The sequence below is a fragment of the Ahaetulla prasina genome, chromosome 5, assembly GCF_028640845.1.
Source record: "Ahaetulla prasina isolate Xishuangbanna chromosome 5, ASM2864084v1, whole genome shotgun sequence".
Taxonomy (NCBI): domain Eukaryota; kingdom Metazoa; phylum Chordata; class Lepidosauria; order Squamata; family Colubridae; genus Ahaetulla; species Ahaetulla prasina.
The window spans coordinates 62,877,169-62,893,521 of record NC_080543.1 but is presented as its reverse complement, the minus strand read 5'-3'; the positions used below and the strand labels follow the sequence as shown (position 1 = coordinate 62,893,521).

The 16,353-nt window shown below is 36.3% G+C and overlaps 1 protein-coding gene across 2 annotated transcripts in view; it reads right to left on the bottom strand.

The window, feature by feature from the left end:
- The window catches only part of EFHC2 (EF-hand domain containing 2), a 58,390-nt gene extending 52,001 nt beyond the window's left edge, over nt 1-6,389 (bottom strand). The window contains exons 1-3 of one of the 2 annotated variants that reach the window (XM_058186540.1): nt 6,211-6,389; nt 4,807-4,995; nt 795-945 (exon numbers count right to left, since the gene is read on the bottom strand). In XM_058186540.1, the coding sequence (XP_058042523.1) occupies nt 795-945; nt 4,807-4,995; nt 6,211-6,252 (382 nt within the window). In that variant the 5' untranslated portion in view covers nt 6,253-6,389. Of the gene's footprint in view, nt 1-794; nt 946-4,806; nt 4,996-6,210 lie in introns of those variants that run through there. The other variant, XM_058186541.1, reaches the window with a different exon arrangement.
- Nucleotides 6,390-16,353: the final 9,964 nt, after the last annotated feature.

The following is a 16,353-nucleotide window of genomic DNA, read 5'->3' as shown; positions in this document are numbered from 1 at the left end:
TATCCTCAGCCAGATGACCAAAAGACTCCTCCTCCTGATGCTTCATTAGTTTTTTTAATCTATCTATTGTACAAGGTGGTGTTACAGCTGTATATTACTATAGATCTTATAATAAAAACTAAAAGCGAATAAACAAAAATGGTTTTCTTCATTATAACTGAATGAAAAAAGGATTTCTTTTCTGAAAAAAAATGCAACTTTCCACTTTTATTTTCATAAACATAGATCTGTTATTATTAGGTTTAGAATAATGTAATTTTTTACTGATAATATGTCATCAACTTTAAACTGTTGACTCTTAAAGGTAAAGGAAATTTAAACTCTATCTTTTCAATTTAAGATTCAAAACACAATTATAATTCATATGAAATATCATTTCTATAATTCACACATAAATCTAATCACAGGACCATCACAAAATTATATTGGGAAATACCATATATTGCAACAAATAGTGGCCTATACTACTAAATTTTATATTGTGGCTGAAGCTCAACATAATTAAGTGGTTCTTGACTCTCAGAAAGTTTATTAGGCAAGCAAAAGGAAAAAAAAACACCTCTCAGAACAGAAAAAATAACTGTTAGAATAATTAATCAATGGAATGGCTTGCCTTCCAAAATTGTGTGTATTCCATTACTTTTTTAGGTTTTTAAGAAGAGATTGGACAACCATTTGTCTGAAATGGTATAAGGTCTCCTGTTTGAGCAGAGAGTTGGATTAGAAGACTGGCCAAGTTCCTTCCATCTCTATTATTCTGTTAAAACGTTTGCAATAAAAAAGATATAAAATACCTTGTAGAATTCCACTATTCTTCACTTGGGGTTCAACAACCTGAATTGTGTCATCTTCAAGATAGAAATATATTTTACAATGTCTTATTCTATACAGCTCTTGATTTTTGTCAGGAACTTCTTCATCAAAATAAGCATTAAAAGACAATACCTACATAAAAGCAGAGATAGAAAAAATCAATTCAAGTACTACTATTACCACTACCATATACACACACACAGAAACGAACAGTATATGCATATGTACACCCATACACATACACACACACAGTGGGAAAGTTGGATGCTAACAAAGAATTATATTATTTTATATTTATTATGGAGATATTTTAATTAGTTGTATTGATCTTTTATAGGATCATAACACTGGTAGGGATAGATGGGGAACTCATCAAATTTGCAGATGACACCAAGCTGGCAGGAATAGCCAACACTCCAGAAGATAGGCTCAAGTTACAGAAGGATCTTGACGGACTTGAACATTGGGCACTATCTAACAAAATGAAATTCAACAGTGAAAAAAGTAAGGTTCTATATTTAGGCCAAAAAAACAAAATGCACAGGTACCGTATATGTGGTACCTTGCTCAATAGTAGTACCTGTGAGAGGGATCTTGGAGTCCTAGTGGACAACCATTTATATATGAGCCAACAGTGTGCAGCAGCTGCTAAAAAAGCCAACACAGTTCTGGGTGCATAAACAGAGGGATAGAATCAAGATCACGTGAAGTGTTAGTGCCACTTTATAATGCCTTGGTAAGGCCACACTTGGAATGCTGCATTCAGTTTTGGTCACCGCGATGTAAAAAAGATGCTGAGACTCTAGAAAGAGTGCAGAGAAGAACAACAAAGATGATTAGGGGACTGGAGGCTAGAACATATGAAGAATGGTTGCAGGAACTGGGTATGTCTAGTTTAATAAAAAGAAGGAATAGGGGAGACATGATAGCAATGTTTCAATATCTCAGGGGTTGCACAAAGAAGAGGGAGTCGGGCTGTTCTCCAAAGCACCTGAGGGTAGAACAAGAAGCAATGGGTGGAAACTGATCAAGGAAAGAAGCAACTTAGAACTAAGGAGAAATTTCCTGACAGAACAATTAATAAGTGGAACGACTTGTCTGCAGAAGTTGTGAATGCTCCAACACTGGAAATTTTTAAGAAAATGTTGGATAACCATCTGTCTGAGATGGTGTAGGGTTTCCTGCCTGGGCAGGGGGTTGGACTAGAAGGCCTCCAAGGTCCCTTCCAACTCTGTTGTTGTTATTGTTATTATTGTTATTGTTATTGATCTGATTATACAATTGATTACTTATCCAGATTCTTACATTTATCTATGATACAAATAAAAGCTCAACAATCTAAGAATGACAGTCAGTATTAAAACTTCCTATTTCTGAAGGGAGGGGGGAGGGAGGAAGAAGGAGTAAAATCAACAGAAAATTCCCATAAGTCAACAACTTTTTTAATTGTCAACAACAGAAATTATAAATTTTTAAAAGGAACTCTATTGAATGTCACTCTGTCTGATTGTTCTGATACTGTAAACACATGGCTATCCAAATTTTCTGGTTTTGTAATATTCATTGGAAGATAAATTATTTAAAACTGTCTTAATATGATGGCATATATTTTTGTAGTACATGCAATCAGGATGGCATGCTCCAGAAAGAAGAGATCCTTTAGCATGCTTTACTGAAAGAATACCTAAGCATGTTCTGCTATCAAGATAAGAGGGACAGCAGCTATGTAGGCAAGAAAAAGATTATGAAAGGGAGTCCTGTCTGAATTTACCCTTAATGATAGATTTAATCTCCTAATTACACAAGCGATACATAGTTAATTAAACACTGTGCAGTTATTATTACCAATATCAAATGGAAATAATCACAAGTCTCATCAAGAAAAATGTTCATATTAGCAAGGAAAAAAATTGCAGATGATTCTGGTAATTCAAATTTCTGAATTTTTGAAATGTCTTTTTTTTCTTGTTAGTATATAGCTTTGGAAACAATTTAACACCATCTGCCTGGTTTTTGGCACATATGTGCTGATGTTTATTCACGCTTTTTCAATAAAATTAATAGAAATTCTATATCAAGAAGAAAAAAAATATGGTGGGAGACAGGGAGAATGGAGATTAGCCAAATCCTGGGGGCACTCCAGGAAACTGCATTATGTTTGGCTTGCTTGGACAATACAGTTTAATGAACATGTTTTATAAGGAACGTTTTCAAGCATGACTTAACTATTTAATATCCTAATCCACAGTCCAGTTAAGTAATTTTATTTGGATTTATATGAATTCTGTCCCACAGGGTTTTTTTTCAGACTGGGAAATGATTTAACTTCACAACACTTTGGCTGAACTAGTTTGTAAATCATGTTGCAAACATTACATTTGTGTGGCAAGCATTACATAAACAGAAAACTAAGATCATCATTTTATGTATCATTATTATGCATGAAATGTAAACTTTTCTCTAATCATCATAATCCTTCAATTTGTATACTTAGAAAATATAAAATTAGGAGTAAAAAGAATAGTATGTGAGTATTTCACATGATACAAACTCTTAAATGCTGGATTACAAATGGAATACTTCTTTCTATATAAAAAATAAAAAGACCTACAGGATCTGGCTAAAGGCTTATCTTGTCCAGCATTCTGTATAACACATGGTCAAACAAATACATTTTGGAAAGAAGCATGTACAGGAGGGTGATAGCCCTTTTCCATTGTTTTCTAGTAGTCTGTAATTAGAGTGTGTGATTGCAGCAAGATCTGAAAAGCAAGACAGTAAATTGGATTAAACCAGTGATTCCCAAACTGTGAGCCGCGGCTCCCCAGGGAGCCGCGCTATCGTCATGGGGGCGCCATGAATATCTGCGCCGCTGGGTCCGCTGATGCGCCATTTCTGGGCGTCTGGTGCGCATGCGCAGTTGCAGTTCGGATTGGGAACCTCTGGATTAAACTGTGTTTGGCAATCCTGGATCAGAGGGCTTGCTAATCACAGGAAGCATAACAGTCTGTTTCCAATCATCCGGGATAGAGTGTGAAGGTACAGAAATATGATTTGTGATAGACCATTACCTAAGTAACCTCACAATAATCTTGCAAATTAGATCACCTTAATTTTCTAGATGAGGAATTAGAGGCTGAGAGACAGTCAATTTCTAAGGTACTAAATGCATTCATGGTACTGTGAGATTTTCTAAATTTATAATTTAGATTACTTTCTGTCAGAACTTTATAGTCAAAACCCCAAGCTAGATGTATCCTTAATATTTATTGCACAAGAGGAGGTAATGCTGGAGAGACAACTAATATTTATAAAATCCATAAAATCTATAAAACAGCAAATGTATGCCAAGTGTGCTTTTGCACAGAGCGTATTCAGGATAACAAAACTCTGATTTGCTTACAAATTCAGTAGAATAAATCAATTGCAGAGATGAAGCAAGTAAAAAGAAAGACTCTCTGGTCAATTGGACTGGACATTTTTTTCATCTGAATAAATCCGTTAAATTTCATCTAACAGTTTGCAAGGTTGGAGTGTAGAGTTCTCAAATTATATCAATGACTTGTGAATAACGCACACCGACACAGACTAGAAGTTATGTAAACATAATTCAAAACTGTTGAGGAGCTCTAGAAGATTTGATCTCTAATTGTTCCTGCAGGCACTTCTATATGTTGTCCAACCTCCAAAATGTTTTGTGTATATAGTCCAATAGCACAGAATTTGTCTAGCAGCCTGGCCAGATTTCAATAACTCAACAGCAAAGACTTCCACCAATTCTGGGCAATTCTCTTCCTCATTAGAAATTCCTCCACTTCATCCCATCTGATGTGCAATTGTCAATCTCTGGCTCTCCCAAAAGACTTTTTATGGGATCCAATAAATTTTCTTCTTTCATTTTTTCAGTTAACTTATTTTAGGATCCAATTAATTACTGAAAATGAAAACACACACAAAAAACAGCAGATCAGTGTGAAAAAATAAATAAATTACCTGTTTATCAAATGCTACCCATGAAGGTGCATCACTTCCAACACCTCTAGGAAATACACTATACTTTGGTTTTAGTTTTTGTCCAAGCAAAGGTTCTCCTCCTATTCCAGGTTTGTCTTCTCCCACCAACATAGAAACCTTATTGCAGTAACTCCAATGTTGAGACTTATGGAACTTTTCTTTTCCTAGCTGCAATCAAAATAAAATAAATAGAAGACAATTATTAAAAAAACAAAGAAAGGAAAAGAATGTTTTAAATATACAAAATAATTTATACAATAATTGCTCAAATCCATAAAACTCTGAAGGAACCTGAGTAGCAGTCAGTTCTATTATCAGTGATGAAATACTTTATGTTTTCAATCTCATTTAAAGATAAAGGTGGGGCAAGACTGCATAATGTTAAAAGTCCATCTTAATACTGTGCCTAAGTTTTACACGATCTAATGCCAAAATTTATCATGTAACAAAACATAGACTTGACTTTGCAGATTTAAAGTGCTGCTTCTGTAAATAACAATGGGAATACATATGCTCTGTGAAAACATACATATACATTTTAATGATTTCTCTTATTCTCTCTCTCTCTCTTTCACACACACACACACACATATGCAATAGTGACTTAAGGAACTACTAAAATTATGGAGTGCTGGTGATGCAAGAGGCAACATCTATCAAGGTACTTCTGAAACATTTAATTGTACCATAGCTCAAAAAAAAACACAGTAAAAAGTAGACAGCTACACTTTGGGTAAATTCAAATATTAAAGAAAGATAGAAGTACTGCAGTACGTTGGCTTTTTTTAAGTATAAGTTATTTTTATATCTGCATAGATGAATAGCAGACCAAGGAACGATGTTGGCTGAAGCTCTAACCTGCACTGCCAATCAGTTGGGCACGGTGTGTATATATATATATATATATATATATATATATATGTATGTATGTATGTATGTATGTATGTATGTATGTGTGTATATATATATATATATATATGATATTTTGCTAATTTTAGCAATGAAAGAAGAGTGAAGATACAAAATTGATTCATCCACCTTCTCTGTAGTCTGGGTGCAGACAGAGCTCCTCCATATTTCTAGCAAGGATTCCCAATAATCAGGTTTAGCCTTTTCTTTACCCAGATGATGCAGATCCAGGAAGCAAGCTGGGATTATACCACATTGACGAATCCTATAAATAATCTGAGATCTGATCAAAGGCAGAGTTTGAGTCTGCCTTCTGAAGGAAAGAGATTCTTTCTCTGGTTGGACGGCAGTTATTGGACATTTAGAATTAGTTTCACGCACCAAGTTTACACACGTGGATAGGTGTTCCCGCAAAACATTCCTAACCTAAACATAAGATCCGGTGGCCCCTGGATCTTACTCAACATTACTTACATTCCTGTTGAAAGAGTTCCCGGGCAGGAGCGGTAGCGCCATAGTTGTGCCGGTCCTGCCTCCCGCGCCCCCCGCCGCCTCAGGGCTGGTGTTGCTGCCCGAACCTGGCTGATCGCTCTCCGCGCTACCAAGGCCGAAGGAAGCGCAGCCGCGCTGTTTGGAGTCCAGTTGCCTGGAGACCCCCATTTGACGTCACATAGGGTGGCGAGGAAAGGTGTGTTCGCTTCGCCCCTGCTCTATGCTGCCCCCTGCAGACACAAGACTCTGCCGCAAGACCTGCGTGGGCTGCTGGCTCGCGCTTTGCTGTTGAGGTATGCGCAGTTCCATCTACGGGACTGCTAGGAAAGGTCTTTCTTCCTTTTCATCCTGCGTACCCAAGGGATTGTTGCCATCCCAGGTCACAAATTAATTAAACGGACGTTTTCATTGACATAGGCCAATGCTTGAAAATGGACATAGCAACAGGTAACCCTTTTATTATATTACAGTTACTTATTGTGGTGCCTCACTATATTACAATATATTAAGTGGTATATGAAATATAGCTGACTTCACTTCGGAAATTCGGATTTCGAAATTCTTCCATTTTTATTTTAGGAGGCATCTACCATGTTGAGAAAGTCTTACTTTATTTTTTCCCCATCTGGAACTCCTGAGTCTAAAATTCTGTCAGCACTGATTTTGCTTTTTGTTTTCTGTCCACTCCTTGAGTGGTGAGATACTGTCTCATCAATCAGTCCTGCTGGGAATGGTCATTGTTCTTTTGTGTATATTTAACTAAAATCTGTTATACACATTTAGGAGTATAAGTCTTTTTGAAATGAGTAGGATAATATCAACTAAACATCCTAGGATGAATTATTAAGTTGTAATATAATATCATTCACTAAATTCACAGTTATATATATTTGTCTATACTCACCTGTAGCCTGAGAAGTGCAAATAGTCTGTTTCACTTTCACATTTGATGAAGTAAATACTAATCCCCAATTTGTTCCTTGTCTAGTATCTTGATTTCAAATTGGGATTATATAACCTAGCACCTTTCCTGATATGATTGGCCAGTATTCTATAATCCTTTGTCTTTTTTTAGTATTTAAAACAGCACAAACCAAAAAGCATTTAAGTTGTTATATCCAGTAGAAAAAAAGAGGAAAAAAATCAATTAGCAGATTCAGCAAACAAGAGTAAACAAAAAGTAGAAGAGTCACCAATCTCATCAGTTTCTAATTAATGTATCAGTCTCTCAAAGGTTCCCATCAACTCAGTCTTCTTTATTATGCAGATAAGTTGCTGAGTAATGCTCTTTGCTATGGACTCTCTCCACTTTCCGTTACTCTAGCTGCTACTTAATATCTATCACTCTCTAGTAAAAAACAGAGTTTGCAGCCTCGTAACTAGTGTTTAGTTCTCAGTTTTTCAAAGTTCAGAGTTTAAAGTCTGGAATCTAATAGTCAGAGGTATCACGAATCGTTATCTTCTCTTATTTTGTTTGTTAAAGTATCAAGCTATTGAGGGACTTCCGGCTGGCTCTACTGCCTCGAAGACAGTCCTATGGATCGTCCGCCTCGGGATCGTGTTTAGAACCGTTTGGAAAGCGTAAATCAGCTGTCCGATGGTTTGAATTCCTTCCCCTCCGGAGAAGAGGGGAAGGAGAGCAGCCAGGCATGAGTAGAGCTCCCTTAGAGCCCCAGGAATAAAGCCTGGGGCTCGAAAGGTGACAGCTCCCCAGAAGCTTGACAAGCTCCAGACCCGAAGCACTTCTGCCTAAGCAGAACAAGACGCAGCATCCACCTCTGAGTTTAATACTTGTTTCAAGATGATTCCAATGCAGACAGAGTGAAAACAGGAGTTCTGGCAACTGTAATTACAAGTATCAAATTGTAATTTTGTCTCTACAAAGTTTCCTTCAGAATCAATGTAAGAAGAATAAAGATGGCGCTTTCACTGTAACAGGGTGTGAAAGTGAAAGTTAATTGCTCGTTAAAGCTGTTACTGCTCTCAGCATCTTTGTGCTGCTGGATTTATACTGAACTGAAACTCTAAAATCACGTGAATGGATTTTCAACGCAGATGGAACAAAAATAGAAGTACCGGCAGTTATTTGTAAGGAAATTCTAACTCACTAACCAGAGGATATTTTGATGGAAAGATTGGAGATGAAGAAAGGAAATGGTGCTTTGTTGTTTGAGAGCGAAAGTTAAGGAAGCTACATGAAGTATATAAGAAGAGATTAAGTAAATGGAATGAACAAGAACTGATTTATTTCTTATTATACTGTTCAAGAGGAGAAGATTTACTGAATTTTTTCATTTTTTTCTTATTATTTCTTTTTGCCATTTGGCATATTATAGTTTAACAGGAAATGGCTTTTAAGCAAACAAAGCCAAATGTTATCAAGGATTGTGAAATTTCTTTAGTTCAAATACAGAAGGTAAAAGAAGGTCTTAAGGAATATTTAAGGGCTTTTTTAAAGGAACTTTGGGAGGCTCGAATTTTTATAATAGATCAAAAATTTAATGAAATGGAAAAAGAAATACTAGATTTTAAAGATATGGTGGAAACTCAGAATGAGGATTTGGAAAGTGTAGTAGATGCATTCAAACTCTTAGCAGATTATACTATTAAGATGAATGAAAGAATGGAAAAACTTAATCAAATTAATTTGGATTTGAAAAGGAAAATAGAGGAGGTTCAAATGAATCAAGTTAATTTGAATTTAGAAAACAAAATAGAGGGAATACAAGTTAAGGTGGATAGGGCAGATAAAGAAAGGGTTATCTTACAATATACATTAATGGAGTATGCCGTAATGGTGAGAGGATTGAAGGAATGTAAGCAGGAGAATTTAAAAAAGATTTTTATACAGGCTTTTGCATAGATAACTGGAGAGGATCCAGAAGACTTTGAAATTAATATTGAAAAAATTTATCATGTTAACTCCTGGTTGGCTAGACAGAGGCAACTACCAAGAGATGTGGTGATTTATTTTACAACTAAGAAGATTAGGTATGGAATTTTACAAGTATCTTATAAAAATAAATTTCAAATACTAGGACAAGATATAATAATGATGAAGGAAATTCCTCCTAAAATGTTAAGAAAGAGAAAAGAATTTGCCTTTTTAGTGGATGAACTTAAGAAATATGCCAGATTATACTAATAGCTAATTTTTAAGGTAAAGAAGTTGAAGCTGTTTAATGCCAATTTGGGACCACGTGCACAATATTCTTAAAAAGCAGAAAGAGATACTAGAAGAAACGAGTACTACAAACATCACATTAACTAAGGCAGGAAAGAAAGCCATACTACCTCTAACACCCTCAGCAACAACACCTGCTGCGACAACTCAAAAAACAATAGAGGAAATGCTGAAAGCTGAGGAACAAAATACCGCTTCTAGTATCCAAACTTCCCTACTTACATTACAAGAATCTATGGTAAAACTCCAGGAAATAATGGTAAAGAACCTTTAAGAAACAAGAGCTGATATTAATGAACTGAAAAGAGGAAATGAGGAAATTAAAATTGGAAATGAGATCAGATATATCAAAACTTGATGAAAAAATAGGATCAATCCAACAAGTACTAGAGAAGAATGAGCACACAATAAAGGAAGTAGAGAAAAGAACCGAACAAACAGAGAAGGAACTAGAAAAGATGAACCAACAAATAAAATCAGTGAGCAAAGAAATGGGAGACTCCCTGACCTTTATTGAGATGGAGAAAGCTGCATTATACCTAAGATTCCAAAATATAGTACAAGAAAAAGACAAAGAAATCCTAGCCAAAGCACTAGAGACAAAGTAGAAATGTTAAAGGAGATGGATAACGTCTATGGGGTCAGTACAAGCTACGCAAGAAGAAACAAACTCCCAAAAGAGGTCCATGTTCAATTTACAAGAAGGAAAGTTTGAGATATAATATACAAAATATCCAGAGAAGAAGTAATAACATACAAAGGTAAAGAGATCCAGATCCTTAAACAAATCTCGAGAAGGGTAAGAGTGCAGAGAAAAGATTATAAATTTTTGGCCAAACAGTTGAACAAACAAGACATCCTGCTTTGATGGCTGATCCCAGAAGGGATGTTGGTTACTTGGGAGAAAGAACAATTAAAATAGATATGTTGGAAAAAGCACAGGAACTTTATGTACAACTGGTGGGGTCGGAAGACCAAAGTAGTTGAGAAGATCTAGATCTAAACGGCCAAAAAAGACAAGACCAATTAAAAACTAAAGACAAAGAACAAGAAGTAATAGATACCCACCAACAACAAACAGAAAGGGAAATAAGAGCAGCTAAAAGACAAAAAGATAAAGATAACTAGAGCTATGGAAAAAGAGGTGAAACTCTTTATCTATCAACATAAATGGACTAAATTCAACAACAAAAAGAAAATGGATTTTGGCAAACTTAATAAAACAAAATGTAGATATCATATGTCTACAGCAAACACATATTCTAAAAACTGATGAAAAATATTTAAATTGCCCCAAATTAGGGACGCAGTTTACGACTTCTGCAGATCAGGAGAAAAAGGAATAGCGGTTTACATTAAGGAAGAGATAGAGGCAAAGTTAGTATTTGAAGACCCCAAAGGAAGAATTCTGGTAATAGAAATACAGATAAATTTTTAAAAAATTCTACTAGTGCTAATTGATGCCCCCATAATCAAAATGAATTTTATAAAGCCCTATATGACAAAATTATTGAATTAGAAAAGAAAAATATATGCATCATAGGAGATCATAATGTCACAATATCAGACTATCAAAAAGACTATAATGGGGGAAATAAAGTGGGGAAAAAGGAGAACTACCCAAATTATTTCTAGAAATGACTAAGGAATTAAATTTAATAGATATATGGAGAATACTAAACCCAGAAAAGAGACAATTCACGTTGTCAAGGTTCCAGAAATACCTCTTCTGCGTAAAAGAAACTCAGAGACATTTCTTTTCCAGAGTTCTTTACTAGCATGAGGAGACTGGCACACGATGAGTGCAATTCCAAAACTGAAGTTCCGGATTCTTTTCCCAGTTATACAAACCCCAAGAGTCCCACCCCCCTGACCCCTTTGATGGTCACATGGTCCCACGTTCTTCCAGTTCATTCGAATATCTTCTTGCCACTCTTCCTGCAGACGTTAACACCATCCGACCTTGACCACTTGAAGAATGTTACCATACCCCTCAACCCCCCCTCCTCCCCTCAGGGGAAAAATGTGGCAGCGTCTGGAACCCTAAAGTCTAATATGGTTTCCAGGCCTGACAGGCGTCCCCCCTTGGAAAAGAAGCTATATCCTAGGAAAGAAAACAAAGAGTCGATAAAGAAGAGTGTCAGTGGTCCACAATTCCCTTCTACCCCCCTCCCCTCAGGGGAAAAATGTGGCAGCGTCTGGAACCCTAAAGTCTAATATGGTTTCCAGGCCTGACAGGCGTCCCCCCTTGGAAAAGAAGCTATATCCTAGGAAAGAAAACAAAGAGTCGATAAAGAAGAGTGTCAGTGGTCCACAATTCCCTTCTACCCCCCCCTCCCCTCTCCAAGAGGTTTCTTAGGTTTGTCAGGGAAAGTGTCGTGAAATTGTTTAATTAAATTGTCAGCATTTACTTTCCAACTTTTGATCCAAGTAGATTCCGATAATGGGTATCCCAGTGGACTAAGTATTGTAATTGACCTCTGTAGAGTCTAGAGTCAAGAATTTTCTTGATTTCATAGTGGGTTTCACCTTGGATTATCAAGGGGGGTGGGGGAGCGGTAGGGTGACTGGCCTGCTTGCGGCTGAAGAGGGATTTGCGGGGGCGGGGCCGTTGCTGTTGTGGCTGGTTGTTGAGCTGTAAAGGGGGGTGGGACTCCCCCTGGCTGCTGAGAAGGAAGTCCTTGAAATGCTTCAGCTGATGAAACAAACATCGGCGTGGGGCCCACAGGAAAGAAAGGTGCTGAACTGGCTGGTTGCCATTGGTATTGGATCCACCCTTGTCCAGGATAAAACGCCCAACCAGGAGGAATAGAAGCTGCTGGAGGCAGCGTAGGCCTCTGTTGGCGGGAAAGGTCGATTGGAGGGGGGAGTTGCGATTCCCCCCAAGCTCCTGGTGCTGCCTGAACTCCCTGCCGTCCGAAAGAGGGAAGGGAGGTTTTTCTGCATTCATCGGAACGGCTTCGAGCTTCAGTAATTTCTCTCTCTCTGGTGGGAGGGAAGGTGAATTTAGGCTGAGCTAAAGGCTCTCGAGGTAGGTGGGCTGAGCTTATGCGGGGCCTCACTTCCAGACGCTCAAAAGTTTCAGGGAGGTCTAATAGGGACTGGGATTTCAGGGGGTTTCTCAGGTCCCAATCCAGTGACTCTCCCGATTCTCCAGGTTTTACTGTCCTCCAGTGAGGTTGAGAAGAGGGAGGGGGCTCTCCATTCCGCCCCGGGGAAATGTTTTCTCCCAACTGGCAGCTTACCCATGAATCAGAGTCCTTGGGCCGTGCTCCAAGCTGACAAGCAGGCTCTACCACTTCGGGGCTTCGAGTCCTCTCCTCCGATGGGAAATAGGTGACTTCAACTAAATCGTCAGATTCATGTTTCGGTGCTCCTTCTACGCTTTCAACTTGCTGCTCTTCCATCTTCACTGGGTCTTTGCACCGCTGTGGAGGTTGCGGAGACTGGGGCCCAGCACCCCTCTAACGGGCCCCCTCTGAGAGGAGGAGAGAGTACCGTTAGCAAAAGAAAGTTATGAGTTTTGGAATAATGTCAAGGTTCCAGAAATACCTCTTCTGCGTAAAAGAAACTCAGAGACATTTCTATTTGAACCCCCATAAATCATGGTCACGCATTCACATGGCCTGGATGAGTGGAGAACTAGCAGAAGAAGTGATAGAAGCACTTACCGAATCTTACCAAATTTGTGGCAGACCATAACCCGCTCAGAATTAGTTGGAAGGGGAAAAAAACCAAGGAGAAGATGGACGCTAAATACCCAATTATTGAAAGATGAGGAATTGATTAAGAAAATTAAGGAAGAACTAAAATTTTATTTTAAAGAAAATAATAATCAATATACAACAACTCAAAATCTATGGGACACTATGAAAGCTGTTGTAGAAATGACAAGAATATCCTTTGTTGCAAAAAACAAAACAAAGAAAAATATGCCCAACAAAATGGTTTACTCCAAACAATCAAAAAATTAGAGACTAATTTACAGAATAATCCACAAAACTCCCAACTACAAGAACAATTAATTCTCCATAAACATAAACTCAATTTAATTGAGCAGGAAGAACTGGTCAGAAACTTGAAAGCAACCAAATAAGTATACTTTGAACAAGCAAATAAACCAGGAAGATGGCTATCTTATAAACTCATAAAAGAGAGAGAGAAAAGAACCATTTACCAATTACAAGACAAAAATGGAGAAAACCAACATACAATAGAAAAGAAAAAAGATATTGCACATAAATATTTTGAAGATCTCTATAAGAAAGAAAGAATAAATGAGGATCAAATTAGGGACTATCTAAGAGAAAAAAGAACCCGAGAAATAAAAGACGAACTGAAAGAAATGCTGACTTAGGACATAACTATGATGGAATTAAATCAAGCAATTAGATCCCAGAAAAATAATAAAGCACCAGGCCCCGATGACTTTCCATCAGAATTCTATAAGGCAATAGAAGAACAAGTAGGACCAATAATGGTTGATCTATTTAACGAGGTATTAACATCAGCTAAAATGCCGGATACGTGGAGGGAAGCATTAATTTCGCTAATCCCAAAGGGGGATATGGATGCCAGACTGATACAAAATTATAGACCAATTTCTTTGTTAAATGTAGATTATAAAATATTCACCACTATCATTGCCAATAGACTAAAGAAAATTTTGAATGATTATATACACTCAGATCAAAATGGATTCCTCCCAAATAGACAAATCAGAAATAATTTAAGAATAATAATGGACAGTTTAGAATATTACAAAGCTCATCTGGAGAAACAAGTAGCCCTTGTTTTCTTGGTTGCCCAAAAAGCATTTGACAACCTCAATTGGCAATTTATGACTCAACATAATGATATGTTTATGATATGAATTTGGGCACTAAATTTGAAAATATTATAACAACAATATATTCAATACAAAAATCAAAAAATATAATTAATGGAGAAAATACCCAAACTTTAAATATAGAGAAAGGTATTCAACAAGGTTGTCCTTTATCTCCTTTTCTCTTTATACTGTCACTAGAAGTATTATTAGAACGAATTAGACAAAGCCCAGAAATAAAAGGATTGAAAACCAGAAACGAAGAATATAAACTGCAAGCATTTGCAGACGATTTGGCATTTATTATTGAAGAGCCATTAGAGAGAGGTCAAGCACTAATTAAGGAATTAGAAAGATATGGAACTGTTGCAGGACTGAAAATCAATAGACAGAAAACGAAACTTTTACCGAAAAATTTAATAGAACTACAAATAATAGAATTGGAAAGAACACTTAGACTCCAAACAACAAGAAAAATCAAATATTTAGGGATATGGTTGACAGCGCATTGCAAAGCAATAAAGGAGAATAACTACAACAAATTATTACAACAAACAAAAAAAGATTTAGAACTATGGATGAAGATGCAGATGTCACTATTAGGAAGAATAGCAGCAGTAAAAATGTCTATACTACCAAAATTCCTATATCTATTCCAGATTATTCCAGTTAAATTAGATAAGATCTTCTTTAATGACCTTAATAAAATAATAACAAAATTTATCTGGCAGGGGGAATAACCCAGAATAAAAATGAAATCTCTACAAGATATGAAGAGCAGGGGAGGATTTGGCTTGCCAAATTGGAAATTATATTATAGTGCAGCTATACCAGTCTGGTTAAAAGATTGGATCAATCTAAAGAATAAAAGAATATTAGCCATAGAAGGTCATGACCTACAGAGAGGATGGTATGCTTTTCTGTGGGAAACAGGACCCATGAAAGAACAATACTTCCATAGACACCTGATTAGAGACTCGCTAATAAATAATTGAATTAAAATTAAAAAGAAACATTATATAAAAAACCCAATTTGGCTATCCACAATGGAAGCAATGATTCACCCAAATAATTTAGATCTGAATAAAATGTTAAAATACAAAGACCTATTAGATACGCATGGAAAATTAAAAACAATACAGGACCTCCAAGAACAAGGACTACGAGTTGACTGGTGGGCTTATCTTCAATTACAAAACCAATACAAACAAGTTATAAAAGATTATGGAATATATCTCAAACCACAACAATTAGATAAAATTTTACTAGGGCTAGACAAAAAAAATATTACCCAAATTTATAAATATCTGCTGGAAGTAGAAATGGAAGAAGAAGTAGTGAAAGGATGCATGATTGCATGGGGTCAAAATATTGGACATAATATACATCTATCATTTATAGATGGGAGAGCATATGGAACAGAAACCATAAACTAACAAAATCAGCAGCATATAAAGAAAATCCATATAAAATATTTTATAGGTGGCACCTACCCCCCTTGAGATTAGCGAAAATGTATCCTAAAATGAGCCCCACATGTTGGAAATGTAAAAAGAAAGACGGAACATATTACCATATGTGGTGGTCCTGTCCCGAGTCTCATAAATATTGGCTTAAAATTAAAGATTGGCTACAGGAAATTACTAGTGAACAAATAGAATTAGAACCGGAACTCTTTCTATTGGGAATTTTTTTAAAAAAATATGTGAAGAGCACAAAATACCTAGTACTACACATATTAACTGCCGCCAGGATGGCCTTGGCTCAGTGTTGGAAACAGCCATATATACCTACAGAGAAACTTGTTATACAAAAGGTAATGAACTGTGCAGAAATGGATAAATTAACACTGAGTTTAAAAGATAAAGAGGCATCGATATTCTATAGTGTATGGGAAAAGTGGTACAAATGGATAGAATGGAGACAGATTAAAAATAGTTAATTATTAAGTATAAGCAAAAGATAAAACAAGAATGTAAATACACACAATTTAATTTTTGTAAATAATGCACAGAGTATTGTTATAAGAAAACACCACAAATAGCTCTTACTCTTAAGTGATATAATTTTTTATGTTTTTTTATGTTTTTAACATAATAAAAGTTCAATAAAG